Here is a 27,584-nt window from a genome sequence, read left to right on the forward strand (position 1 = left end):
AGCACGGGAGTCCAATTAGTCCAAAGTGAGCAGAGGCGGCTGTCAGAGAAAGACCCGGGGCTCGGCGACAGTCTCCGAGGCCTGCGCACTCCCGGCCTCTCCCCAGGGCCCAGGAGTCCAGGCAGGATCCTCCCTCACCTCCCAGGCGTCAAGCACACGGTCCTCCTCCTGGAGCCCTTCCCCTTCCTCACCTGTGGGAACTCACAGCCTGCTACAGGGTCCTGCCACTCAGCTGCTCAGGGGGAAACGCTTGGAAATAATCTCTACCAGTGGCTGCTGGCTCATGGACAAAACCCTTGGGAGCCACAGCAAATTGCAATGCGTTCCTTGGGTTACCAGTGGAGGGCAAAGGAAGTGGAAGAAGTCAGGGCTGCTGGTGGGAGTTTGGTCTGCACCTGCGTGCTGGGAAATCCTGGACGCATCGTGAAGGTCTCCCTCCTCCCAACTCCAGGTCTAGCGTGCAGCTCCCCGCTCACATGCCCCACACAGGGTAACCCCTCCAACCTCACAGAGCCTATGCTGGGCGCCCGGCAAACATGAGCAACTCACAGAGGCACTACTACTCCTGTCATTTACAGGTAAGGAAACTGAGGCTCAAGTGACTTGTCAAGAATGGAGAAGAACCTGCCCTGGCTGGTCCAGGTCTTCAAAAACAAAAACCCGGAGCAGAACCAAGTGTTGACCGGGCCAAGAATCCAAGAGAGCGTGTCCAGGTATATATCACCACCAGGCTGGCCCACCAGCCCTGCTCCTGGGACACTCTGGACAGCCTGTGACTATCACCTTCTGTGAGTTCACAGCCTGCTTGGTGGTTTCCGACATTAAGCCTCCAAGCAGCCCCAGAGCCCAGAACTGAGTGGTCTCCCTGCGGATGCAGTGGACCGTGCACGGTGCGCAATCAGTGAAAACAACCCGTCCTCAAGCGTAATGTCACCTTCAGGGACTTCCATCCCAGAATGCACCTTCCTCAGGCCACACAGCTTTTCATTTCCAGCTCAAGAGCGTTCTAGGAGACCGCCCTCGGGGTGATGTGATACCCATGTCAGACAGAGGTGGGTTTGCAGGGGGTCCTCTGGAGACAGGGATGACAGATCTGGTGTTCAGAGAAAGACCAGGCATGCAGCACTATACCCCAGTCACCTGCCCCCCCCGGCTCCTGCCCCTAACAGGAGGCTCTTCCTCCCCGTCCAGAAGCCATAGGGCGAGCCTGCGTGTGGGGGCGGCACTTGTCCCAGTGAGGCCTGTGGAGAGCTGGCTGGTCAGAGAGGGGTCCTGCCTGTCCTGTCAGAGGCCCTGACACCCCCCCAGAGCCTGAGCCTCGCTCCAGCAAGCAGGAGGCTTCCCCGTCACGAGGGTGACTAGGGGTGGAAGAATGACAGCCAAGTTGGTGAGACTCTGCCTGGCGCTTGCACGCAACTGCTTGAACTGCTTCTGTGATGGGGCTGGGTGCACGGGGTAGCCACACCTCCCCAGGCATTCTGAGCAGCCAGTTTCAGGTGACTGCGGCCCCTACGCCCCTGCAGGAGATGCCAAGGCCTTCCTTGGGTCACTCAGACAAGGCAGCTTCCGGATCAATTCCCGTGATAGCTGGTGTGTGGTCCAGAAGCCTTGTGGGCAGAGCCCTCACCCCTGAACTTCTGCCTCGAGGTGTAGACAGGGGAGCTGGCGGGGGCCACGGGAAGGCCTAGGCGTTCCGGCGGGGGGAGACACCGTCCGTCTCTCCTGCTGCCCCGTGCGGCCTCTGAGCCCCAGGAATTCCACTGGATGCCACTGGACCTGAGCACAAGGACGGCCAGCAGGACCACAGATGTGGTGTATATGACGAGGACAGAGGTGTGACCGGGGACAGGCAGAGACATCCGGCGGTGCAGCTGTGGGGCCGTCCACGGGAGGTCAGCACCGCGAGATCCCGGAGCGGGCAGTAAGAAGGAAGAACCGAGGCCGCGGCACCCACTGCACTGGTGGACGGGCTCAGTGCAGGCAGGAGTGCTCGTCAAGGACGGCCATGCCTAATCCCCAGGACCCCTGAGGCTGTCAGCTCCCAAGGCTGCAGGCGGAATCAGGACTGCAAGCAGCGGGAGAAGGGGACAGGAAGATGAGCCTGCGGCCTCCCAGAGGGTCCAACGTAATCACGGGGCCGGTAAAGGTGGGCGAGGGAGTGGGGAGAGGCGGCTGGAGCGGTGTGACCCCAAGAGCCCAGCGCTCTTGCCAGGCGACGGGCCACAGGCGAGGAACGCAGAGGCCTCTAGAAGCTGGCAAAGGGAAGCAGAGGGAGCCTCCGGAAAGGAATGCAGCCCTCCTCACACCGTGACTGTAGCCCAGTGAGACCTCGTCGGACTTCTGACCGCCAGCCCCGAGAGGCAATACGCGTGTGTGGCTTGAAACCACGAAACCTGCGGTCATTTGTTCCAGAGGCAGCAGGAAACAACTCTGGTGGGCTTGACTGCAAGCAGTCGTCGTCCCGAAGCACGTTTCGGAAGAGTGCTACCGCTCTGGCACAAAAGACAATCTCACGCTCCCACCGCGGCCCATGCCTTCCCACCTGGGGCGGCATCGCTAACTGAGCCAGGGCCCGCCCCTCCCTCACCCCTGCGGACGCCACAGGCTCTGCTGCAACCCTGCATCTCCCCAGGCCACGCAGGACCCTGGGCTGCAGCACCAGCCACCGACCATGTCTAAGATGCATCAGTCCAGACAGCTGAGATGAAAAGTAGTGAACAGGCAACTGCAGGGGGGCGGGGGGGGGGGGGGGGGGGGACACAGGCAGGAAGGAAAAGAGAGGAGATGCCTCCAAACATGTTTCCTTCTCCAGCAGGAGGCCGCGACACAGGGAGCTCTACAGCCTCGGGCCCTCCATAAGAACATCCGGGGCCAGGACTCCCGCACGGGGTCTCCTGCCGGGATTTTTAAGGAGAATCTAATGGGCAACTACAATCTGTGGCCAACTACAAAGCGCTTGGGAAGAAAATGAAAACCTAAACACATGCAAGTCCCGGCAGTCTTACAAAGTAGAGCTGGGCACAGCCACCCGTGATGGGCACGACAGAAGGTGCCCCCGCACAGGACGCCCACAGCGGGCAGCCCCGCCAGCCCACGATGTGCAGGCTCACACTCCTCGGGGGCCCAGGCTCATGCGACGCCGGGCTTGCGCGGCTGTCACTGTCTAGCACAGGCGGGGACCCCACGGGCACGGCGGCCACAGGTGTGCAGCGTGGCAAAGACGTCCTACCTTGAACACCTTGATCTGGCAGCTGGCTGAGTGCAAGTGCTCTGTGTACTCCCCATTCTCGTTCTGCTTAAATGTATCAATCTGCACCCGGAAAGGCACCCCCTTCTCGCCACCGTGCTTCCGGGGAGTGAACTCTGTGCTGATGCAGTGCACCTGGAAGGGGAAATGTGGGCCAGTGGCAAGGAGAAGGGTGAAGCCAGGCCCTGGACTCCTCAAGGGCTCCTCGCCAAATGTAGGTTTCCATCCTGCCTTGTCAGGTGCACACCTGCCTCAGCCTCCCCGCTCTCCCACCCACACTCCCATCAGGGCGATGGTCTCCCCGTGCCCCCTTTACAAAGGACACGCCCTCCCACCCTTGTCCCTTGACCTTGGAGGCCCTGCCTGAGCAGCTACGTCCTCGCCACTGCTCAGGCCCTCGGGCCCCAGCGGCCCCAGCGGCCCCACCCTCACTCCCTCCTCCCCCTTGGCAGAGCCCACAGACTGCACAGCTCTGTCCCCAGCAGCCCTGGCGTCCCGGTTACTTGGGCCAGGCCCGGAGCAGGACCAGGAGGCTAGAACCATTTCTAAGTTACCAGCACCTGCTACAGAAGAAGGCACTGGGTAACGTATTTCTTATTGTAATACTATACTACTGCAATAATATATATTATTGTGGTAATACAATAATATTGTAATCATAACTTCAAAATACAATAAGAATATTGTAATTATGTAAAAAAAAAAAAAATCACTAACTTTTACTGAGCAATTGCTATGGACCAGGCACTGCAGTAATGACTTTATGTTCATTATCTGATTTATAAGACAGGTGGAAAAGCTAAGAGGCTCGGAAAAGGACATAGAGTAAGGGAGAGAGCGTGTGTCAGCCCAGAAGCACAGCGGCCCCGCCATGCCCCCTGGGTCCACACCAGGTGCTTGATCACTAAATAATTAATTTAATTATAGAAACTCTGCTGGAAAAAAATTTTATTACATATTATCTATGCGAGGACATACTTATTTTGTTAACAAGCTTACATATTGTTAAGCAAAACCCACACAGAGTTCTACAACATGCCAAGTCCTTTTCTAGCTCTGGGGACCAACCAGCTCTGTGACTGAGCCACACTCCTGTACCCCATTCCCTACAACGTGCATCCCTGCAACACAGAACAGAGCCCGTTGGGGCCCCACGGGTGGATTGTTTTGAGGAACATACAGGCCCCAAAACTCTGGCTTCCCCCGAGGACACCCTCCCTCCCGCTTACCTGAATGAACGCAGAGGCTCTCTTCGAAGGGTCCCACAAGAATTCGACTGCGTTCAGCTGGGTCGGGCTGGCCCTGGGGTCCAAGATACCAACAGACAGTGGAATATCTGCACACACACACACACACACACAAAAGTGCAATTGTCAGCCACTCCCGAAGATTTCGGGAAGGACTCTCATTATAGGTCCAAATTCCTTAACCACAATTTGAAATGCCAAAAGTTCTGAAAACTAAGTTTTGCATAACTCATTTGGCAGCAAGCCCGACTTGAACTGCCATGAAGCCATTTAGAGTCTTTCTCCCATTTTGGGTGAACATTTTACCCTTACTGCAGAAATATTAGGGGGCCTGATTGCCTGTTGGGAGGCATTACCTGTCACTAGGGGGTCCACGTGCCCTGTTGTCATTCTAACCTCTGAATTCCAAAACCCAATGGCTCCCAGGGTCCGAGATAAAAGACTGCGCATAGACCAATGCCTCAGACCCCAAAATTCAATTTCTGTTGCCCATCTCTACAATACCCATGCTTCCCTTTGTCACAGAGCAAACTCCTTTAAGGCAGAACCCTCTGCAAAGCCTTCCCAGCAATCCCCGATGGTAGGCCTTTGAATTAGAAGTCCCCGAGGGCAGGCCTGGTGCCATGGGCACGTCTGCCAGCCCCCACAGCGCTTCACCCAGGGCAGGAGTGTATTAAAGTGCCCTATGGAGGCATGAGTTCGACAGCATCCGGGAAGAACCCCAACGTGCTCAGAGTTCCTTGGGCCCCTCATGGCCCAGGAGACTCACCAATATCCAGGATCCGGTCCCCAGGCCGGCTCCACCGCCATCCCTCCAGCTGCTGGTGCTCTGTGTACTGCAGCCGGCGGTCGTGGAAAACCACGCGGATGATGCTCTAGGGAGGAGAGGTCGGTGGGGGGACAGCTAAGTGCGGGGCCGAGAAGGACCCCCAAGGAAACTCCCACTGGGGCAAACCTCCCACCTTTTAAGACCAAGACCCCTCCTGCTGGAGCCTTCCTTCCCAGCTCTCAAGCTCTGTATGCTTCTCCCCACTCAGAACCCCAGTAACAGGACACTGAGAATGAGGACTATCTCTTTTCCAGAATTACTAAGTGCTTTATATACACGGCTAACCTATGTACCTTCTTGTGCAGATGAGCCAACTGAAGCTCAGGGAAGTTCAGTAAGTGGCAAAGCCAGGCTCAAACCTGAGTCTGTTCAACCCAGAGCCCGTTCTATCAGTCCAGGCCCTTCCGGCTCTTAGCACCATTGGCTTGCCCCTGGCTGTTCAGACAGCAACAGGAACCCACTCCCACTCCAGAGCTCTCCCCAAACCTCCCAGGCACTCCTGACCCCACCCCCAGCAAGCCCAGGTCCCCAGACACACTCCCCGCCAACAACTCCTGAGGAAGGAGGGCGGCCCACAGCCTTGCCTTGACATATTTTGTGTTCAGATCTTGAAAGTCTCCCAGCTTCCGATTCTCCAGCAGCCGGATTTCGTAAGACTGACCTAGAAGGGGGTTAACAGGACATTTTCCATTTCTGAGGAGTTTCAGACCTGGGGTTCACCCTGACAGGGGCCTTCTTGACCTCCTCAGTGGCCACCCAGGCCTCAGGGCCCCAAGGGACAGAGCGAGGAGCCAGTCCAAAGCCAACTCAGACGGCTCTCTGGGCCGCACACCCCCCATCTGTCCCCCAACCTGGCTGTGCTTAGGATACCCCAGGGAGCGAATCACGTGTCCCCGAGACACAGCACCTCTACAATTTTCAAAGAAATAGAATTCAACAAAAGGTAGTTAACGTTAAATTTATGGAACAGAACTTCACAGTTCTTTATAAAGGACGCCCCCCCCCCATTCACTTAGATGGAGAACACAGCCACCCACTCAAATCCACGTTACAATAAATAACTGACCATACCCTTTAAGAGAGCAGGTTAGAGGAACGAGTAAAAGCCTGTTAAACATTGTCTCTAATTGCAGAATGAAAAGCATTTTCCCAAGTTAAAAGAATTTCATGTATTTAAAGGGTGTGGGGGATTCTATTTAGGGACACAGAACCAGCACAAGCTGGTTACAGAATATACCTGGGGAAAAGACTCATCAGTCGTAACAGAGAGAACCTGAATCTAGGAACTGCATCTATGAATAACCCGAAGGAAACGACACGTGTTAGCAGGAAATAAAATATAGTCTGAATAAATAGGATACATCGCATTCCTAGACAGGAAGACCATTTACCAAATGATGTCAATTCTTTCCCAAATTAAAGAAGTGTAACCACAACTCTAAAACACCCATACATATTTCACAACTTAATAAAGGATGTTTTACAAATTAAGAGAGAATGATTTAATGATGAATTATGAGAATGAATTAATCTGATTGAAATTTTTTTAGTTTTTAGATAAAGACAGACTCACAAGAAGTAACAAAAATAGTACAGAAAGGACCCGAATACCTGTCCCCCAGTTTCCCCAGTGGTGGCAGCCAAGGTAAGTACGGTACATCATGGAAACCAGGAGGCTGCCCATGACACAGTGCGGTTCACTCCACTACAGGCCTAACACGGAGCTCCCTGGGTTTTGCAGGTACTCACCTCACAGCAAATATCGAAACAAGTTACCATTGGACTGAAGTCAACTTTCTCAAGGTTTTATGCAAACATGAATCATACATATCAGACAATAGGGAAGGACTCTCTGAAACCAAAATTGGGGAAAAGGGAAATCTACATATATTAAAATCTCTCTCTCCCTATATATATATACACATATGTATGTGTATTTATATGTATACATACACACACCCATATATATGAATGAAACTTAAATGCAAACAACAAATCAGGAACAGCACAAACCCAGTGGCTAGCAGTTTTAAAATAGCGAAAACAGCCATGATTAGAAAAATACTAAGACCCCCTGTGGTGGGTGGAATGCTGCCCACTCCCCAAAAAGATTCGTCCATATTATCATCTCTAGAACCTGTGAATGTTATCTTGTATTTGGAAAAAGTGTCTTTGCAGATGCAGTTAAATATACTGAGATGAGGAGATATCCCTGGATTATCTGGAGGTCCCTAAATCTTATGACTAGTGTCCTTGTAAGAGACACAAAGGGGATATAGAGAGGAGGCAATGTGATCAGCAGAGATTGGAGGGACACAAGCCAAGGAACACCTGGAGCCCCCAGAAGCTGGAAGATGCAGAGAATGGATTCTCCCCTAAAGCCCTGCCAAGCAGCAGGGCCCTACCGGATTTCCGACTTCTAGCCTCCGGAACTATGGGAGAATAAACTTCTGGTGTTTTGTGTTAAGCCAACACGTTTGTAGTAATTTCTGAAAGCAGCCACAGGAAGCTAATATACTCCTCCCCGCGATGAATAATAGAATGGGCGAAACACATGCAATTAAATCATTTATTCCAAATATTGGTCGACAACTCCTGCAAAACGCCACGTGAATCCTAGGGACTTGGAGAAGAGCGGAATGGACACAGGGCTGTGTGTCACAGAGCTCGTCCCCATGGCTCCCACCCAGCCTGAAAATGAGGTTGGCCACGTGCAGGAATACCCACTCAGCCAGTGCCCTTCCCAGCTTCTACCAGCCCCTGTGACAGGCCCAGCAGACACAAGGCTGCACCAAGCCCCCGCCCCCCTCAGGACCCTGTGCTGGGCACCCTTCCCGTCAGAGGGAGGAGGCGCAAACCCCAAACTCTTGGCCTGCCCACTTGCCAGCTCACAAGATGCAACGCATAGAAGGGTCTTGCTGACCTAACCAACACGTCTAGCTTTCGGAAAAAGCCAGATTTTTAACAGACATTTCCGGGCTCCTGAGCCAACATTCCCTTAACAGCAACATAAAATGGAGCCTCACACACCCTAACTGGTTTTTCCAGTCTCCTCCTCCTTCTCCAAGGAAAAATGTAGCCGGCTCTGGCATGAGGCCTGAGGCCCAAGTGGTCATCACCATGGGTTTACGGGCACCCCAGGACCCAATTAATACTGGCCCCCGGCTCTGCAGGGCAGCCCCAGCTCGTGCAACCCAGAGGCTCCTCCTGCCCCATCCAGGGCACTTTCTTGGGCCTGAACATAGAGTTTGGAATCAGTGCTAGTTAAGTGGGGGCCCTAGGCCCGGGGCTACGGCCTCCTCCACCTGTTGCAGAGACCTGACCCATGCGGTTCTCCAGCGCCTCTCCAATCTCCCGCCCTTGTCCCTTCCTCCTGCACACACACGCTCTGGAGCCCCTCCCTCCCATGGCTGCCTCGATGCCAACACTGGGGCCAGGCCAACCTCCCCAAGCCCAGCTCACACACAGTGTGGTGCCATCAGAAGGCCATGGTCTGTGGTCACACACACTGATGAGCAAGGTCACAAAACTGACCGGGGGCACAGGGGCACCTCTCTGCTTGGCCAGCATCGTTTCGAGACAGGGGTGGGAGCCATGGAAGTGGGCTCTGGGAAGGCACAGTCTACCTGTTCCGCTTACCACTGCACTGTTTGACACACAGCAGGTACTCAGCAAGTGCTTAACTGTGATTTCATATTCTTTACAATGCTGTAGGGTTTGCAAAACTAAGACACACTTCTGACTGTAGGGTTTGCAAAACTAAGACACACTTTTGCCCTCAAAGGTCAGCAGTCTTCGGGGCTATATCATACCACACAGGAAAAGCACTTATATAAGGTAGAATTTGAAAAATCTCCCTAAGAGAGATCCAAAGTTGGGCAATACTCACAGAGAATGGGGAGGGTGGGAAGGGTGACAAAAGGTCTGAATCAGGAGATAACATTGAAGATGGACTTTGAAGAGTGTGCAGGATTTCTGTAGGGGAGGGGGTGAATGAATGAGTAATCCCAAGCAAAACTGAGGCAAGGTGGTGGGAGGGGAGAGGCGTGCCTCTGGGGAGCAAGAACCAGCAGCTTCCATTCACTGGGTGCTTACATAATGGCAAAGCCCTGCTCCGGATTAACTCACCCGAAGCTCAGCATAAGTCAACAGCTTGTGACCGGGGCAGCCTAGGATCATGAGCCCCACTGAGAGAAGGAGGCAGAGGTTCAGAGAGATTACCCGACTTGGGCAAGCTTGCACACCTAGAAGTGGCAGAGCCAGGAGCAGAAACTAAATCTGTTTCCAGAACCTACCACATCCTACCTGGTGGGTATCATTTGCTGGGCAAAGGACATCTGTAGTTCTACATGATTCTCTCTCAACTTCTCTCTTCTGGAAGGCATCAGGTTCCATTTCGCACCCTAACTAAAGTTTGCCTATAGCGTCTCATTGCATATAAACCATCCCCATCCCAAGTGAAGATGGGTTTTTTCTCCTTCCTTCTTCTCTCTAGGAATAGCAGATTCCTAGGATGACCAAATCAACTTGCTGGGTGATCCTGGATATAGCATGTTGGCTCCATTTCCTAGTCTATAAAATATTCTGTTTCCCGGGGTGCCTGAGTGGCTTAGTCAGTTAAGAATCTGCCTTCAGTTCAGGTCATGATCCCGGGGTCCTGGGATCGAGCCCCGCATCGGGCTCCCTGCTCAGTGGGGAGTCCGCTTCTCTCTCTCCCTCTGCCCGCCCCGCTCATGTTCTCTCAAATAAATAAAATCTTAAAAAAAAAAATCCTATAAAAAATATTGTTTCCCACATTCTAAACAACAATCTGGGAAGAAAAACAAGTACTACAGGAAATGATAGGAAAGCCTGTTCTAATTTCAGAATTGTAAAATGTGGCAAAAGAAAACAAAGTCGGCCCTAGAATCAAGGAAATAGGGTAGTAAGTAACTACCATTTAGTTTCTGTACAGCTCCGTGCCAGGACATTTTCAAGCCCGTTATGTGCACTGCTTGATTTAGTCCTCTCAAGAGTCCTATGAGGAAAAGCCATTATTGTCCTCATGTTATAGATGAGGAAATTAAAATTAAGATCCAGAGAGGCTAAGAGTCTTGGTGAAGATCAAACCTGGATCTGTCGGACTCCAAAGACTGATCACTTAGCTGAACTACTCCACACAGTCTCCAGTGGATTCAAAGGATATACAAACCCTTCAGTCAGGCAAATCCTAGTCTAGAGGCATATCCTAAAGAAGCACTTGATGTATGTACCTTATGGTTCTAACATTCAAGGAGTCCATCTATTACATCTCCTTCTGAATTTCTTCATATTCATCTTATTTGATGACCCTCCCCCTCCCCTCCCCTTCCCTTCCCTTAAGGCTCAAATCCCTAATACCCTGTGACTTCAGTTCCCCTGAAGCAAGATGCACCTTCCAAGTCTGATGGATATGTAACCACATTGTGGCATAAGGTCTGATATCTGTTTCCTCATGATAAACTAGTCTCCCTGAAACACATATTCCTACTCCATTTAAAATACTGCGAAGAGGGCGCCTGGGTGGCTCAGATGGTTAAGCGTCTGCCTTGGGCTCAGGTCATGATCTCAGGGTCCTGGGATCGAGTCCCGCATCGGGCTCCCTGCTCCTTGGGAGCCTGCTTCTCCCTCTGCCTCTCTCTCCCTCTGCCTCTCTCTCTCTCTGTCCCTCATGAATAAATAAAATCTTTAAAAAAAAATAAAATAAAATAAAATAAAAAATAAATAAAATACTGCGAAGATATATGGTTACAGTACCTAAAACCGTATCATTTTTGACATGGAAACAGACAAAAAGAAAAGAATAAAGAACCCAGAAATAGACTTTTAGATACCTGGAAACTTGATCTATGACAGTTGAGAAAAAACACAGACTTTTTAAGAGTGTGGGATAACTGGTTATCCATATGGAAAAAACACATCCCTACCTCACATCATATATAATAAATTAATTCTAGGTGAATGAAAACCATAAAATAAAAGCAAAACCTTAACATTTCAAAAGAAAATATGAGACTCTTTCATGACTGTGCAGTAGGAAAGGGTTTTTTAAAGTAGACACAAATACACAAAGGAAAAACTATGTCCTTTATATCACAAAGAAAACAATGTTAAAATTTATATTGAAACACTTTTGAAAATGCCAGGGGTGCCTGGGTGGCTCAGTTGGTTGAGCATCCAACTCTTGGTTTCGGCTCAGGTCTTGATCTCAGGATTATGGGATCAAGCCCTGCATCAGGCTCATGCTCAGTACGGAGTCTGCTTGTCCCCCTCCCTCTGCTCCTCCCCCCACTCGCATGCTCTCTCTCTCCCCACCTCAGATAAATAAATAAAATCTTTAAAAAAAAAAAAAAAAAAAAGAGGGACGCCTGAGTGGCTCAGTCAGTTAAGCATCTGCCTTCGGCTCAGGTCATGATCATGGATGGAGTCCTGCTTTGGGCTCCTTGCTCAGCAGGGAGCCTGCTTCTCCCTCTGCCTGTCACTCCCCCGCTTGTGCTCATGCTCTCTCTCTCTGACAAATAAATAAATAAAATCTTTAAAAAAGAAGGAAGGAAGGAAATGCCAGGGGTGCTATTAATAATTACACAGTCTTTTTAAGTGGGGACTGACCTGGAAAACTGGGCCATAATGATCTCCCTATGGAAAAAGAAAATGATCAATATACACACAAGAAGATGCTGGTCTCTACAAGTATGCAGGATAATGCAAAGTAAGGTAAGATACCATCTTACATCCACTGGAGGGGTAAAAACTACAGTCTGACAATATCAAGCGTTGATTACAATGTAGAGAATGGGTACTCTCGGACGTTGTTGATATTAGTATTATATTGATATAACCATTTTGGAGAAGTCTGGCAAAACAGAGTTTCATTAAGGATATACAAACCCTTCAGTCAGGCAAATCCTAGTCTAGAGGCATATCCTAAAGAAGCACTTGATGTATGTTAGAAAATTGCTCACTTCGGCATCGCTCATTATGGGGAAAACCTGTCAACAACCTATATATCCAGCACCAGGAAATGAGATTTGTTAATTCTTTTATTTGACTTAAAATGAGTTTCATTCTAACTGCACACAGCACTTAAAATGAGCACTTTAGAGACACATACCAACACGGAGAAATCTCAGAGTCGTAATATTAAGCAAAAAAGGTACATGCTAAGGACGCCTTGCTGGTTCAGTCGGTAGAGCATGCGGCTCTTCATCTCAGTGTTGTAAGTTCGAGCCCTACGCTGGGTGTAAAGATTATTTTAAAATAAATAAATTTTTAAAGAAAGGTTCAAGGTGACATATAAGAAACTACTTAGATATAAACTCTGAAGACAAAAGAAAATGATGCTGTTAGTTTTTATGGTTAATTACACAAGGAAGTAAAAAAGTTAAGAATCTGCATGGAGATTCAAACCAACACCAACATTTCAAACCAACGTCAACTTCACAAATGGTTTTGCTTCTGAGGAGGGCGGAAAGGCTTTAGAAAGAGGTAAAATCAGAAGCAAATTTGGCAAGGTTGAAAACTGTGTTGGGCACATGAGTATTTGTTCTCTAATTCTCTGTAGCATTCAATCAATCTGAAATTCATACACACACACGATTGAGTGAAGGAAGAACACTTGGAGCCGGCTGTCATGTGCACTGCATTAGGGTTGTGTGTGTTCTGACTCCCCAGCCCCACCTGAGAGGGAGGGTCCTTTGGACTCCATTACTGAGCAGTCACCACACACCCCCCACTGCCACCTCCTTCATACCAGTGACGTGCTGGGTAGAGAGTGTTCGGAGATGCTAGTGGGGAGAGCCTTCACCACACTCATTTACACACACACCCCCCACAATTTTGGGACTCGAATAAACTGCCTGTAAGTGATGAGCCAATTTATTTAATCAACCCCCTTTTTAGTTCTTAAAAGTGTGTACCATACCTGCGTACAGAAAATCATAATCACTTACCATAAATAAATAGTAACTGAAAAATTAGAGATATGCACCTCCCAGCGTTCTTCTGCATGCTCCCAAAACCACCTAGGGAACCTGGTTAGCACCCAGGTTTGGAGTCTGGGTTCATAGCTGGACCCACCACTGACTCACCAGCAAATCGCTCCATTTGTGAGCCTCAGTTTCCACATCTCCAAAATGTGGACAATATCAGTGCTTAAGGCAGAAGGCTGCTGGAGGATTGAAGGAACACCCAGCAGCGAGTGGTGCACAGGTCTTGGGCTGGATCTCGAACCTCCCAGTGGTGAGAACACTGGCAGACACCACTCCACACCAGTGCCTACCAGCTAGTGGTGGTCCTTCTACAGCCTCCCCCCAAAGCCTTCAGGGCAATTCCCTCCAACATCCCCGGCCCCATCCTCTATGTTGGAGGCTGTTCAAGGCCTTTTAAAAGCCAAGGGGAAGGAGCCCCAGGGTCAGCACTTGAAGGTGTGAACTAGCCCTCAGCAGGTGGCCACCAGGCCAGCCCAGCCCAGAGGAGCTGAGGTGCCAGGAGTGGCGTGAGCTGGACCAGGGGTGGTCACAGGCTCCACATCTCCCTCCCCACCCTCCCCAGCAGAGCCCTGATGACCCCTCCCACCTTGGCATTCCAGCTTTAGTCCTCAGGGAGCTGTGGGGGCCCCTCAGCTGGCTCAGTAAGGAGCTGGGCCACATCCTGAAGAATGGTTTGGACCCTGCCAATGGGCCCTGATGCCATTCCAAAGGGTGTAGAATCTTCCCTCTACCCCAACCTTAGGACTGTGCCCAGCCTCGGCCCCTTTGCCCTTCCTCACCTCCACCTCACACCAGCAGTAGCAGAAATGGAGGAAGGAGGGCAAGGACCGTATGGCATAGAAGAGGAACTTCTTTTCCAAAGAAGGGAGGATGTATAACACTTGACATTGCACCCGGTCCAGACAAGTGCTCAACAGACCTTCGTTTTCTCCCTCTTCCCTCACAAGCCATAATTTCTTTTTTTTTTTTTTTATAATAATGACAACAGTGCTATTTTTTTTTTTAAGATTTTTTATTTATTTTTTGACAGAGAAAGAGACAGCGAGAGAGGGAACACAAGCAGGGGGAGTGGGAGAGGGAGAAGCAGGCTTCCCGTGGAGCAGGGAGCCCGACGCGGGGCTCGATCCCAGGACCCTGGGATCATGACCTGAGCCGAAGGCAGACGCTTAACGACTGAGCCACCCAGGTGCCCCACAAGCTATAATTTCTAACACCTTCTAGCCCAGACATCAGCCAGCTTTCTCCCTGAAGGGCCAGACAGTAACTATGTTCGGCCTTGTGGGCCATAAGATATCTGTCACAACTCCTGACTCTGCCACTGTAACCAGGAAGCAGCCATAAACATGTGAATGAATGCGTGTAGCTGTGTTCCAATAATACTTTATTTATAGACATTGAAATCTGAATTTTTATGTAACATTCACCTTTTCTGCTGACCTCTTCCTCCCTCCCAACTTCTTTTGATGCTTTGCAGCTTTGCCCCTTGACTTTCTTGCATGATGCCTCAATCAAAGCTCATCAACTAGACTGGAAGCTCTGAAGGAGAGGCCAACGACTGGTTTTCCTGCACCGGGTGGGTGGGTGGGTGTGTACAGTACTGGTGTGTGACAGGCTTGTAATTAAGGGTGCCAGAATTTGGTATTAAATTCCCTAAAGCGGTTAATAGAGCTAGAACTAGTCAGCCAAACCAAGAAGAGCATGAAGAGATGCCAGCCTCCCTAAATGGTCAAAGAAATGCCAAGTGGCAATAATGTAATGCCAGTTTCATCTATCAGACTGGCAAAACTTTGACTGCCAGCATCCCAAAAGGACAAAACACGGGGCTAGGCCCTCACACATGCTGGAGGTGGGACATCCTACGTCACCAGCCTACCGGACATTTCGACAATACCCATCAATACTGAAGATACACCCAGTCTATTATATAAATGCCCCATTAAAAAGTTGCTGAATAATATGCACACAATGTGACTGCGCTTTTTTTTTAAATGTTCTACACATCCCCTTTTTATTTGAGCCTAATATAATGCATCTCACAGTTGATAGAAAAGGACCCTTCCCTCTTAAATTCCATACATCTTCAGCATTAACTTTGTTGAGGACTAGGAAGATAGGACACGTGAGCTTGAAAAACACATAAAACAAAGAGTAGGGAGTGCCTCATACTGTTCCAGGCACCTAACAGATGTCCACAGTGACAATGATTGGTAGTTTTTCTTCCAGTGTCAGGCCAGGACCCAAAACCCAACCAAACAGGTAGGCATTTGGGGAAAACAGTCTTCATCCAATAAGCAGAACACCGAACACACAGAGATGAGGGCAGACACAGGGAGGTTCCTTCCACCCGGCGTCTCTCTGCGAGACCACCCTGAGAATCCACAGGACAGTATGACTGTGCCCATTTTAGAGGTGAGGATACCAAGGCCCAGAGAGGTACTGATGTGCCCCAGGTGACACTGCAAGTTAATGGCAAAGACTCAGCAGCCTGTAGCCTGGCCCAGGACGAGAGAAGGGAGGGCGGTTGGGATCAGGTCAGAGGCCCTGGAGTTGAGCCTAGATCCTCCCGTGTCCTAGCAAGTTCTTGAACCTCCCTGCACCTTCCCCCCTATGTCTGCCAAAGGTCCCGTGCAGGATGGTTGTGCGAGTAAATGAGAGAACGTACCTCCAGCCTGGCACGCAGTAAGCGCTGCACCCTTGCCGGCCCCCATCTCAGGCTCTCAGCTCCATCCCCGCACTTCCCACGGCACTCAGTGCTGCAATACAGATGGGCCCCTCCGGCCCTCACAACAGCTCCCAGTAACCGGGCCACCCAAGGCCACCCGAGGTCACACAGTCAGGAAGCAACCCAACTGGGACATACCCTGGGATGACTCCACCAGGGCTACCTGAGTCTCTTCCCGGCTGTCTGGGGGAGAGAGGGCGGGGGACAGAGCTACCGCCACCCAGGTGCTGCCCCGAGCAAGCCCGGCCCTGCTTGCCTCCCCCGGGGCCCTGCCTACCAGGTGTTCCCGCTGAGCGGCTCTGCCCAGTGAGCGGAACCCAGCACAGGGCCTCCTGCCCAGATCACGGTGTTCCCAAGAACAGGAGGCAATTGCCCGGGCCAGCCAAGATTTAAAGGTTGTTTACTTTCCAACAGTTACTGCTTTGGGTAATTAATGCCACATAAAACATAATGGAGGCCATCATCACCTCCGAGGAGGGAGCACTGGATTCCACCAGCACTGCAATAATGGCAGGTGGAGGAAGCAGAACTCTGCACACACTGGGTCCAGCACATGGAGTTTGTCTTGTCACCCGCCCATGTGCGGCATCATGCAAGTGTGTCGACACGGAGCACTCGACACAAGGCAGGTCTCCGCGGAAAGGCTTTGCCATCCACACACCCAAGTCTTGATCATGATGGCCTGCCGCCTGTGTGACCTTGGGCAGGGCACTTAACCTCCTCATAGCCACTTATGTCAGGGACTGGGCACCATGCCCAGCACACAATGGATCCCTTACATGCATATAGTAAGTATGTGTGTGTATGTACAGAAGTAAAGGTCTCCATGTCCTAGAAACTCTTCAGAGAAGGGACTGCTCCCAGGGCTGGAGCAGGGAAAATGCAAGATGCTCATCTTGTCTTCGGCATCTTGCGAGTGCCCAAAACGAGGACAGGCTCAGAAAAAGGACAAGAGGCGTGTCAAAGTGACACAGAGGCTGGACTAAACTGGGTAAGAACAGAGAAACAATGATGTTAAGTTCTAACACAGAATAAAATATCCACAAGTCCATACTGATATAATAAATAAGTGAATGCATAAAGTAATGGTAAAGAAGAAAAGGCTCCTTATAGTAGCATTCCAATTAATGTAGAAAGAAGGAAATAGAAAAATCATGATTAGGCAAATGCTACAGTAAGAACTGGTACAAAAATGATCAACTAGTGGATGCTACAACAGTGGGCAGAAGTTTGAGGACAATCAAGACATCAGCATATCAGATCACCTCCCCCATCCCAAGATATTTATTAATTACAAAGGGAAAAATATCAGCTTTGCAGCAGAGAAACCTGGCAGATACCCCGAACTCATCAAGGTCAGCACCACCCGCAATGAGACAAATCAGCATCGTGAGCCCCTAATATGAGCACTAGCAGGGGCACAATGTCACTTCTGTGGCATTCTTACCAAAAATGCAAAACCTCAATCGCATTACTTAAAAACATCAGACAAACCAAAATTGAGGGTATTCTATCAAATAACTAACCAGTAAGCACTCTTTAAGTCTGAAGGTCATGGAAGATAAGGGAAGACTAAGGGACTGTTACCGACTGCAGGGGGCTAAGGGGACATGACAACAAAATGCCATGTGAGGGGCACCTGGGTGGCTCAGTTTAAGTGTCCGACTCTTTATTTGGCTCAGGTGGTGATCTCAGGGTCGTGAGATCGAGTCAGTGACGTTGGGGACTGTGCTCAGCAGGGAGTCAGCTTCTCTCCCTCTCCCCCGCCCCCCCAACCCCACCCCCCCAAATAAATAAACATTTTTTTAAATGCCATGTGAGATCCTGGCTTGGATCCTAGAGCAGAACAGGGGCAGCACTGGAGACACCGGTAAAATGCAAGACTGTAGTAGAGGTTAAGAGCATCACACCAACGTAAGTACCTGGTTTCAATCATTATACCATGTTTATATATGATGTTAACATTATGGGAAGCTGGGCAAAAGGTATGTAAGAATCTTGGTACTATTTTTGACACTTTGTACCTCTTAATGCCCCCCTTTGACACTTTAAGTCTAAAATTATTCTCTTCTCCCTCCCCAAAATGCTCTGGTTGCCCAAGTTCCACCCAGAACTGTGAATAGTAGACCTAGGTGGGACCCAGGAATGGTCTTGCTCATAAGCACTGCTGGCTGATTCTAAGCCAGAGGCTTCTGGGCCCTGGGACATTTGCTAAGCATTTTTTAAAACTGTCTGATGTGCTCTCAGTACTGGGAATGGTATCTCTTTTTCCTATTTGGTTATCGTTGGTTCATAGAAAATTCACTAATTTTTGTATGTTGAGCTTATATCCAGGCACGCTGCCGAACTGAATCTTTAATCTATTTAAATGAACAATATTTAACTGCAGACTGTCAACCCATTTTGAATTAACTGGTAAATTTGACAGTAAGATAAATTAAATGGTAACTGTGAATGGTCCAACTTAATACAATGGTTGTTGCAGATCAATAAGCAAAAGGGCAACAGAAAAATGAGCAATGGATATAAATGGCCAGTTTTTTGTAAAAGAAATGTAAAGGCTTATAAACATATAAAAAGATGTTCAGTTACACCCATAACATTTATTAGAAATTAAGTAAATGCAAATTAAAATAAGGAGCTTAGGGTGCCTAGGTGGCTCAGTTGGTTAAGCGTCTGACTCTTGATCTCAGCTCAGGTATTGATCTCAGGGTTATGAGTTCAAACCCCATGTTCGGCTCCATGCTGAGTGTGGAGCCTACTTAGAAAAAGATAAAAATAAAATAAACAATAAAAAATAAAATAAGGAGCTTACTTTGTGTGTGCATATTAGGATGGTTTAAAAGGTTGACAACAGAGAGCCCAGGCATGGATATGGAGAAACAGGTACCCTCCTGCTCAGGTGGTAAGGGTATGAACACAAATTACTAGAACAAAGGACAGTAAAGAGTAGAAAACCCAATCTCTTAAGATAAGGTCAGAACCATGACTCACTCGAGCACCTCCCCTCTGAGCCCTGCCCTGCACCACGTCCTGGGCTGAGGTGTTCACGTGCCCTTTATTGGCCAAGATTTTGGAGGTAGGAGCCAGACTTCCTGGTCATTCATATTCCGACCCCCAACATCTGGCCCTGGGCAGCCCCATTTTCTGTCTCAGCCTCTAATAAGATGAAGGACTTTGTAGTCCCTGTCCATGCAGCCCCAAGAAAACCTAGGCCTCTTCTTCCCCCTCACCCCAGGCCTTCCAGAAGAGCAGGCACCTAGGACTATCTCCAGGAACTGCTCCACCTCAGCCTCTGCTTAGAGGTTAGAGAAAAGGAGAGGGTGGAGCAGCCATGCTTACACAGGGCCCAACTCAAGGGCCACAACCCGGCCAGGGGAGCATCGGACCCAGTCAGGCCAAAGGCTCCCCTGGGAATGCCAAACCAGAGGCTGGGGATGACAGCACCAGCCCCTCTGCGCGGCCGGGCTGAGGATCTATGTTCTCGGGAGCTCTTGGTGGTCTCCGCGTCTGTCCTCTGGCTATGGGAGCGGGGAAGCTGGGAGGCAGAGAGAGCATAAGGCAGATCCCCAGAGAAGAAGAGCGAGGAGAATCAGAGAATTCTCACGGTGTTCGAGCCTCTGGCTTTAGTTCGCTCCTGTGGCCCGGCTGCAGCCACGCCTTGAGGTTGCCTGTCCGTGTGATGCCAGAAGACAGCCAACAGTGGCCATCAGAAGAGGCCTCCACCACCTCATCCTTACACCGTCCAAGAGATGGGCAATAACAAGTGCTGGGTGGGAAGGCACTGGAATCCTCCGGTATGCTGCTAGCAATGCAATGTGGTACAACTGCTCTGGAGAACAGTCTGGCACTTTCTCAAAAAATTAAACGGAGTCCCCATATGACCCAGAAATTCCACTCCTAGATATATTCACCAGAGAAATGAAAATACAGGTTCACACCAAAACTTGTACATGAATACTCATAGCAGCCTATTCATAATATGCCAAGAGGCGGAAACTACCCAAATGTCCATCAACTACAGAATGGATAAATAAAATAAGGCCCACCCACATGGTGAAGTATTATTCAGCAATGAAAAAGATCTGATTCATGCTACAACATGGACGGCTCTTGAAAACATTATACTAGGGGCGCCTGGCTGGCTCAGTTGGTGGAGTGTGCGACTCTTGATCTCCGGGTTGTGAGTTCGAGCCCCACGTTGGGTGTAGAGATGACTGAAAAATACAATCTTTAAAAAACAAAACAAAACATTCTAAGTGAAGGAAGTCAGTCACAAAACGCCACCATTTGTACAATGCCATTTACATGAAGTATCCAGAACAGGCAACCTTTTTTTTTTTTTTTTTTAAAGATTTTATTTATTTATTTGACTGAGAGAGGGAACACAAGCAGGGGGAGTGGGAGAGGGAGAAGCAGGCTCCCCGCAGAGCAGGGAACCCGATGTGGGACTCAATCCCAGGACCTTGGGATCATGACCTGAGCTGAAGGCAGTCGCTTAACCAACTTAGCCACCCAGGCGCCCCAGAACAGGCAACTTTTTAGAGAGAAAGCAGAGAGTGGCTGCCTTGGGCTAGGGGTGGGGACGAGGAAGAGAATGAAGACTGACTGCTTGCTAACAGGTAAAGAGCTTCTTTTAAGAGGGACAAAGTGTTCTGAAATTAGTGGCGGTGGTGGTTAGTAAGTTCAGTTGAATATATTAAAAACCATGGATTGTGTACTTTAAATGGGTAGATTATATGGTATATAATAAAACCATATAAAAACAGAGACTAGATTGAAGTACCACTCTGTGACCTGAGGCAAGTCACACAGCCTCTCTGGGCCTCAGTTTACTCACCTATAGTACAAGGGGAGTGGGGTGGGCGGGGATAGGCGAGATCAGCACTTTTCAAAACTTTAATACATTCGTAAATTACTTGCTAACTTATTAAGATGCAGGTTCTAATTCAGTTGTCCTGCAGCAGACCCAAGATTCTTTATTTCTAACAAGCTTTCAGATGATGCTGGTTCATGGAGCACATTTCCAGTAGCAAGGCGAGATGAGATCTTAGGCCTCTCTACCCCTAATCTTTTAGGAAATCGACTCTTGCCCACCTCTGTGAATTCCCAGAGCATGTGTAGTCCTTCCCATTCAAGACTCATAGGGTCCTCTAACCACTCACATGAAAGCTTCTGGGGCGTGAACACTGGCTAGAGTGGCAGAGAAAGATCAAAACATCGCATGTCTGCTTGAGCACAGAGTGCTCTGCTAGGCACAGGTGGGGTCCCCGAGCTGCAAGCAAAGAGCCAAGAGTCTGGCAGGGCCCACATTTGCCTTGCAAGGTCCAATCCTCTGTTTCTGGAAAGAAAGAGGTGGAGAACAGCAATGCCCTCAACACAGTGACTAACAAACCCTTGTACACCTAAGCATCAATTGGTGAAAAGACAGTCCTGCCCTGCCCAGTTCCATCACAGGAGGAACCATGAACTCCAAGGGACTCTGATGTGATGGTCCAAGGACCAAATACCATCCTTGAGCCACTCCTGAGAGAAGACAGGCTTGCACTCCAAGAGAACGTCAAGAACACATGCTAACAAGTTGGCTCCTCCCTCCAGACCTCAGTTTCCCCATCAATAAGAGGGGGCTGGATAAGATGTCCCTCAAGGTACCCAAAGGACATTCCTTTGGGTGAAAGCAGAAGGTAGGAAGAAAGGCCAGGTGGCCATCTCTGGCCTCCAACCAAGATAACACCAACACACCCAAGCAATGTGTCTCTTTGCTGGAGAGTTCTGCAAGAAGAGTATCCCACAGGGACCTGTCGGAGGGACACAGAGTCCTGAGAAAAATGAGGTAGGAACACCAGTCTCTAATTAACACAAAGGAGCATTTTTCCATCTCCCCATGACCCCTACAGACTCTAAAGCTGTCAAGTCCTGGGCCTGGGAGCTGAGAGTTCTGGGCTCACACCTGGCCCTGCCCCTGGCAGGTTGGATGATCCAGAAACATTCCATCTTGACTTGGGCCTCCTTCCTTCTCTTGTGAAATGAAGGGGTTGAAACAATCATAGTAGCTACTTGGGTAGAGTGGCACCTTTAGAACAAAACAAATGCAAAACACCTTCCTCCTTCAGAGCAGAGAATCTATACACATTCTTCTAGTTAATTCTAACCATAGTTCAGTGGCCCCCGAAACCCGACTCGGGCCATTTTACAAAGAACAGGGTGGTTCTTCCTACCCTGGCCTACCTTCCTGCTCTCCTCCCCTCCAAACAGCCATGGGGAACAGCCAAACTTAGCAGCTGAGGAAATTCACATTTATTGAGACCCAGTGATATACCTGGCATTTAAATACGATTATCTTCCTACAACGTACCATACAAACTCTAACCTTTTCCACCTGTGCAGTGACCAGAGCCAAGTTTATTAAGCCTGGTACCCTGTCCCTCAGCCTCACTGACAGTCTGTCCCGGCTGCCAGGCACTTGTTTGGTTTAGGGGTAGGACATCAGGGGCCTGGCAGGCAGCTGTAGCCCACAAGCTACTGGCCAGGGGCAAAGCGCAATGCCCTTCGGGGCCAGGGAGAGCCCGCCAGTGATCACAGAAATGTCATTGCTGCCGGCCATGTGGCAGCTGTGCAGTGCTCTGATGAGCCGGTCTGAATTATGGGCACAAGGATCAAGTCTGTTTGGGTATCCCCTGGAAATTTTGGTATGTGCTGCTTTGATTTCTTCTATAGTCAAAAGCCAAGGTACGTTGCAGGAAAACAAGTTAGCCAGAAGATTTTCTGCCCAAGTGAAAGAATCTGTCAAGTTGGTGAGCAGATTAACTGCATTACAGAAGTCTTCAAAGCCCTGCCTGCAATGGGGACCAGTCCTCTGGTGCTGCAAACTCTGTGCCCGGAGCGCGTGGCAAAGCTACGAACAGGTGCACCTCTTCACTGGGGAATAGGGCAGACCTCCTTGAGTGAGAGGAGAAAAGTGAGTCCCCCAGAATTTCATTCCATGGAGTAATGATGGCTTACCTGGAAGGACAGACAGGGTCACTCACAGGGGCATCAACACCCTTCCAGTCCCAAGTGACTGAGGCCAAAAGCACCTTAAAGACATCTCAGAAGAATGCTGAACATTGATGGAAATAGTGAACAGTTTTGATGAAACTGGTCAGCTTCAGGAAAGCCTAAAGCGGCTCCCCGACCAAGATGCTAAAGAAAAGAGGGTAGCTGAAAGAATAAAGTGACTGTGGGGCACCTGGGTGGCTCAGCGGGTTCAGCATCTGACTCTTGGTTTCAGTTCAGGTCATGATCTCAGGGTCGTGGGATCCAGCCCCATATCAGGCTCTGGCACTTAGCAGGGAGTCTGCTTGAGATTCTCCTTCACCCTCTGCCCCTCCCCTTCCCCCCACCCCCGTGTGCTTGAGCGCTCTCTCTTAACTAATCTTTAAAAAAAAAAAAAAAAAGAGGGGTACCTGGGTGGCTCAGTCAGTTAAGCATCTGCCTTCGGCTCAGGTCAGGATCTCAGGGTCCTGGGATAGAGCCCCGCGTCAGGCTCCCTGCTCCGTGGGAAGCCTGCTTCTCCCTCTGCCTCTGCCCCTCCTCCCTCCTCCCATCCACACTCTAACAAATAAAATCTTTAAAAAAATAAAAATAGGGGCACCTGGGTGGCTCAGTCATTGGGCGTCTGCCTTCGGCTCAGGTCATGATCCCAGGGTCCTGGGATCAGGCCCCATGTCGGGCTCCCTGCTCAGCGGGAAGCCTGCTTCTCCCACTCTCACTCCCCCTGCTTGTGTTCCCTCTCTTGCTGTGTCTCTCTCTGTCAAGTAAATAAATAAAATCTTTTTTAAAAAAAAATAAATAAATATAAAAATAAAAAATAAATAAAAAGAATAAAGTGACCACAAACCCACACACAAAGGGAACAGGAGAGCGATGATAAAGGGAGCCGGAGATGATACACTCCCCCGCTCTCTTCAGAGAAGATTACAGGAATGACAGCAACGTGGCATCGGACAAGAAGTCAAAAAACAGATACCAAGATGATCAGAGGTCATTTTGAAGAAACTCAACGACACTATTAACAACATTTCCCTACAAAGTCTAGAGAGAGTATTTCGCAAGTGACGTGAGGAAAACCGCGCCCACAAAGCACCTGCGGTTCAAATCCCAAGTCTGCAACCAGAGCAGGCGGCTCTGCAGTGTGGAAATGCACGGGGAGCGAGGGAGACTGGGAGAGCTCCATCTGGGAGTTGGCACTGCCTGGGCTGCGTCAAGACCCTGACATGCAACTCTGCAGAGAACCATGGGGGAAGGCACGTACTGCTGAGAAACAGCGAAGCTTCCCGAAGTGTATGAAGGCATCGGGCTCGGACATCTAAACATCGGCTCCTGCGGAAAGATGGCCAAAGAAAGACCTGGAGAAATCCAAGGTGGATCTGCTCCCATGAGAAAACGGCTCAGCAAGCGTGCTGGTGGTTGTGCAGACGGATGGAAAACTCAGTCATGGAAGAAGATAAATGGCTGAATTCAAGTCAGAAAGGTAGCTTTTTCCAAGTAGCTCCTTGATGCCTGACCTTCCACGGGCCGCCCAGGGTGGCGCCCAAGGTCATGTAATTAAATGAACCTTGTTTCTGATGCTTTGTCATTTGGGGCCTTGCTGACCCCAGAAGCTGCCCCTCCTAGGGCTAGACAGTTCGGGGATTATCAAAGCCTAGACTTTGTGTCTGCCTTTCATATGCAAACCAACCAGTCCAGACACCACGCCCAACCACCTCCTCCTCCAAGGGTTTAAGCCCACCACCCACCACTATTTCTCTGCCTGAACCACTCCAGGGCCAGGTACCAGAGGAGGGACAGCCCTTAGGCCCCAGAGCCACTCCTAAGCCTGTTCGCGAGGCCTCGCCCATTCCTTCCCCTGGACACCACAATAAAACCTCTTGCCCAGGTTTTCCCCTCAATTTCTCTGCCTCCTGACCAACTCTGGTGCTTCCCCACGGAGCCCTGCATGGAAGGTGCGCCCCCTCCTCTTGAGAACAGTGACAAACACGCTATCTTTCAATGACAATTGTCTCCTTTATCTGTTGGCCTCACAATGCATGAAAAACAAGAAAACCTGCATTTTGAATAGATGTGGACATCCCCCTGCATCATCAGGCCCCCTTGGGAGCTGGAGGGGTTAGCTGTGAGGGAGGGACAAAGGGTGCTGGACAGACTGGATTCAGAGGCACCATCCTCTGAACCTCTAAAAGCACAGCGGGGGATCTGAGGTGTCTTCTCCAAATTCGTTCTGATTGGGGCCTGTTTCATTTATCGTGTTACTGAACTGATGCTGCATTGTTCTCATTTCTGATACAGTGCTTCCAGAATATAGATGGTATTAACATAATTCTTTTTTTAGATTTTATTCATTTATTTCAGAGAGAGTGCAGGAGGGGAGTGCGCAGAGGGAGAGAGCGAAACAAACTCCCCACTGAGCAAGGAGCAGGACTCAATCCGAGGGACCTTGAGATCATGACCTAAGCCAAAGGCAGATGCTTAACCGACTGAGCCACCCAGGAGCCTCTAACATAATTCTTATGAATATATCATTCCCAGGTCATTGGACGCTCTGGAAGTAGACCGTGTAAGTGTTATATGTTAATTAATTGGTCCACTCAAGTTTGACAAAACCAGGAGACCTTTGAAACATTAAAAATCATTTCTCTATGCTGTGAGCTAAGAATAATCTGTATTATTCTTACATAATTACAAAAATATTCTTACATAATAATGAATAATCATTATTCATTTCAATAAATGTTCGTTGGTTTGAAAATCAAAGAAACAAACAAAAAAACCCAATCAGCAACCACACCCCCAGCTCACTTACTAGTATTTTTATTAGTTTATTAATTCACAGATGAATCATGAGGAACTGACACTTGGGAAAGTGTTTGTTCCTTATTTTGTTTTTTGTTTTTTTTAACCTGTGTTATTATGCTGTTTATAAAATTCTTTGCTGATTAAACATTTCTAAATTTTGTGTACCCAAAATAAAGTATCCTTGCATGGCGAAAAACAAGCAACAAGTATTTCACTTAAATTCTCAACAACACCTGAAGTGGGTGTTAGGTCTTCCACAGAAAACACGGGCTGACAACAAGTTCAGTGAGCTGGGAAAGGAGAGAGCCAGAACCGGAACCCGGGTGCATACAAATTGAAAATTCCCGGGGCGCCTGGGTGGCTCAGTTGTTAAGCGTCTGCCTTCGGCTCAGGTCATGATCCCAGGGTCCTGGGATTGAGCCCCGCATCGGGCTCCCTGCTCGGCGGGAAGCCTGCTTCTCCGTCTCCCACTTCTCTGCTTGTGTTCCCTCTCTAGCTGTCTCTCTCTCTGTCAAATAAATAAAATAAAATCTTTAAAAAAAAAAAAAAAAAGAAAGAAAATTCCCCACTTTTTATCCGCCACCGAGTTTCTAAGAAAGGATCATTAATAGGGTCATCCAAACTGGTGTTACCAAGAAGGGGAAAGACATTCTTAAATTTAACAACACATGCTTCATGGATAAACTCAAGAATCTGCCTCGTGCTCTTCCTGCTTGCCTAGTGTTCTACAAATGAAGGTTCCATATTCAATCAGTTAAGGTGGGACAATATGATGTAATAGAGGTGGATTCCTCCTTCATTCCTTACATACCAACATGAAGGCCAAAGTGCCAAAGACTTGGAAAAAAATTTTTTTTAAAAAACAGGTGAATAAATTAAAATCCTAAAGTAAAGAAGCTCTTTTCCATATGGGACATGAAGAAATACACAAAAAGAATCAAGGCAAAATCCAATAACCTGATCCCATAAAAAATTATAAAAACCTACATTGTGTAAAAGAACAAGCAAACAAATGAAAAATGAATGAAATAAATGAAAACATGGAAAAATATTTTTTAAGATTTATTTAAAGATTTGAGAGCGATTGTGTGTATATGCAGGGGGAGGGGCAAAGGGAGAGGGAGAGAGAGAATCTCAAGTACACTCCCTGCTGAGTGTGGAGCCCTACACAGGGCTGGGTCCCTGCACTCCAAGAGCATGACCTGAGCCAAAATCAAGAGTCAGCCACTCGACCTACTGAGACACCCAGGCGCCCCTGGAAAAATACTTCTAACACATCATCCCAAATATGAAAAGAGCCTATATGAATAAACAAGGATAAAAAATCCCACCTGGAAAATAGGTATATCACATGAAAAGCAAACAGAATAGTAATAACCAAATAGCATAAAAATTATATATATTCAGGGGCAGCCTGGCTGGCTCAGTTGGTGGAGCATGCGACTCTTGATCTCGGGGTTGTCCATTCAAGCCCCATGTCAGGTACAGAGGCTACTTAAAAATAAAATCTTTAAAAAATATATACATATATATTCAATATCACCATGGAAATGAAAATTACAACAGGAATACCTTATACTTTCCCCACTACTTTACGGTTTTTAAGGTTAAAAGGTTTTGGCAAAGGTATGGAAGAATAGACATTCTTCATTCATTCAAAGAAGTCATGTATGCCGGGCATTGAGCTAGAATAGCAGTG

The 27,584-nt window shown here is 48.9% G+C and overlaps 1 protein-coding gene across 1 annotated transcript in view; it reads right to left on the bottom strand.

The window, feature by feature from the left end:
- TFCP2L1 (transcription factor CP2 like 1) overlaps positions 1-27,584 on the bottom strand; it is a 56,938-nt gene that overhangs the window by 17,266 nt on the left and 12,088 nt on the right. The window contains exons 4-7 of the mRNA XM_035006549.1: positions 5,908-5,984; positions 5,264-5,369; positions 4,477-4,583; positions 3,230-3,382 (exon numbers count right to left, since the gene is read on the bottom strand). Of these exons, the coding sequence (XP_034862440.1) occupies positions 3,230-3,382; positions 4,477-4,583; positions 5,264-5,369; positions 5,908-5,984 (443 nt within the window). The remainder of the gene's footprint in view (positions 1-3,229; positions 3,383-4,476; positions 4,584-5,263; positions 5,370-5,907; positions 5,985-27,584) is intronic.

This window comes from Mirounga leonina, unplaced genomic scaffold (assembly GCF_011800145.1).
Source record: "Mirounga leonina isolate KUSES-001 unplaced genomic scaffold, KU_Mleo_1.0 Mir_151, whole genome shotgun sequence".
Classification (NCBI taxonomy): Eukaryota; Metazoa; Chordata; class Mammalia; order Carnivora; family Phocidae; genus Mirounga; species Mirounga leonina.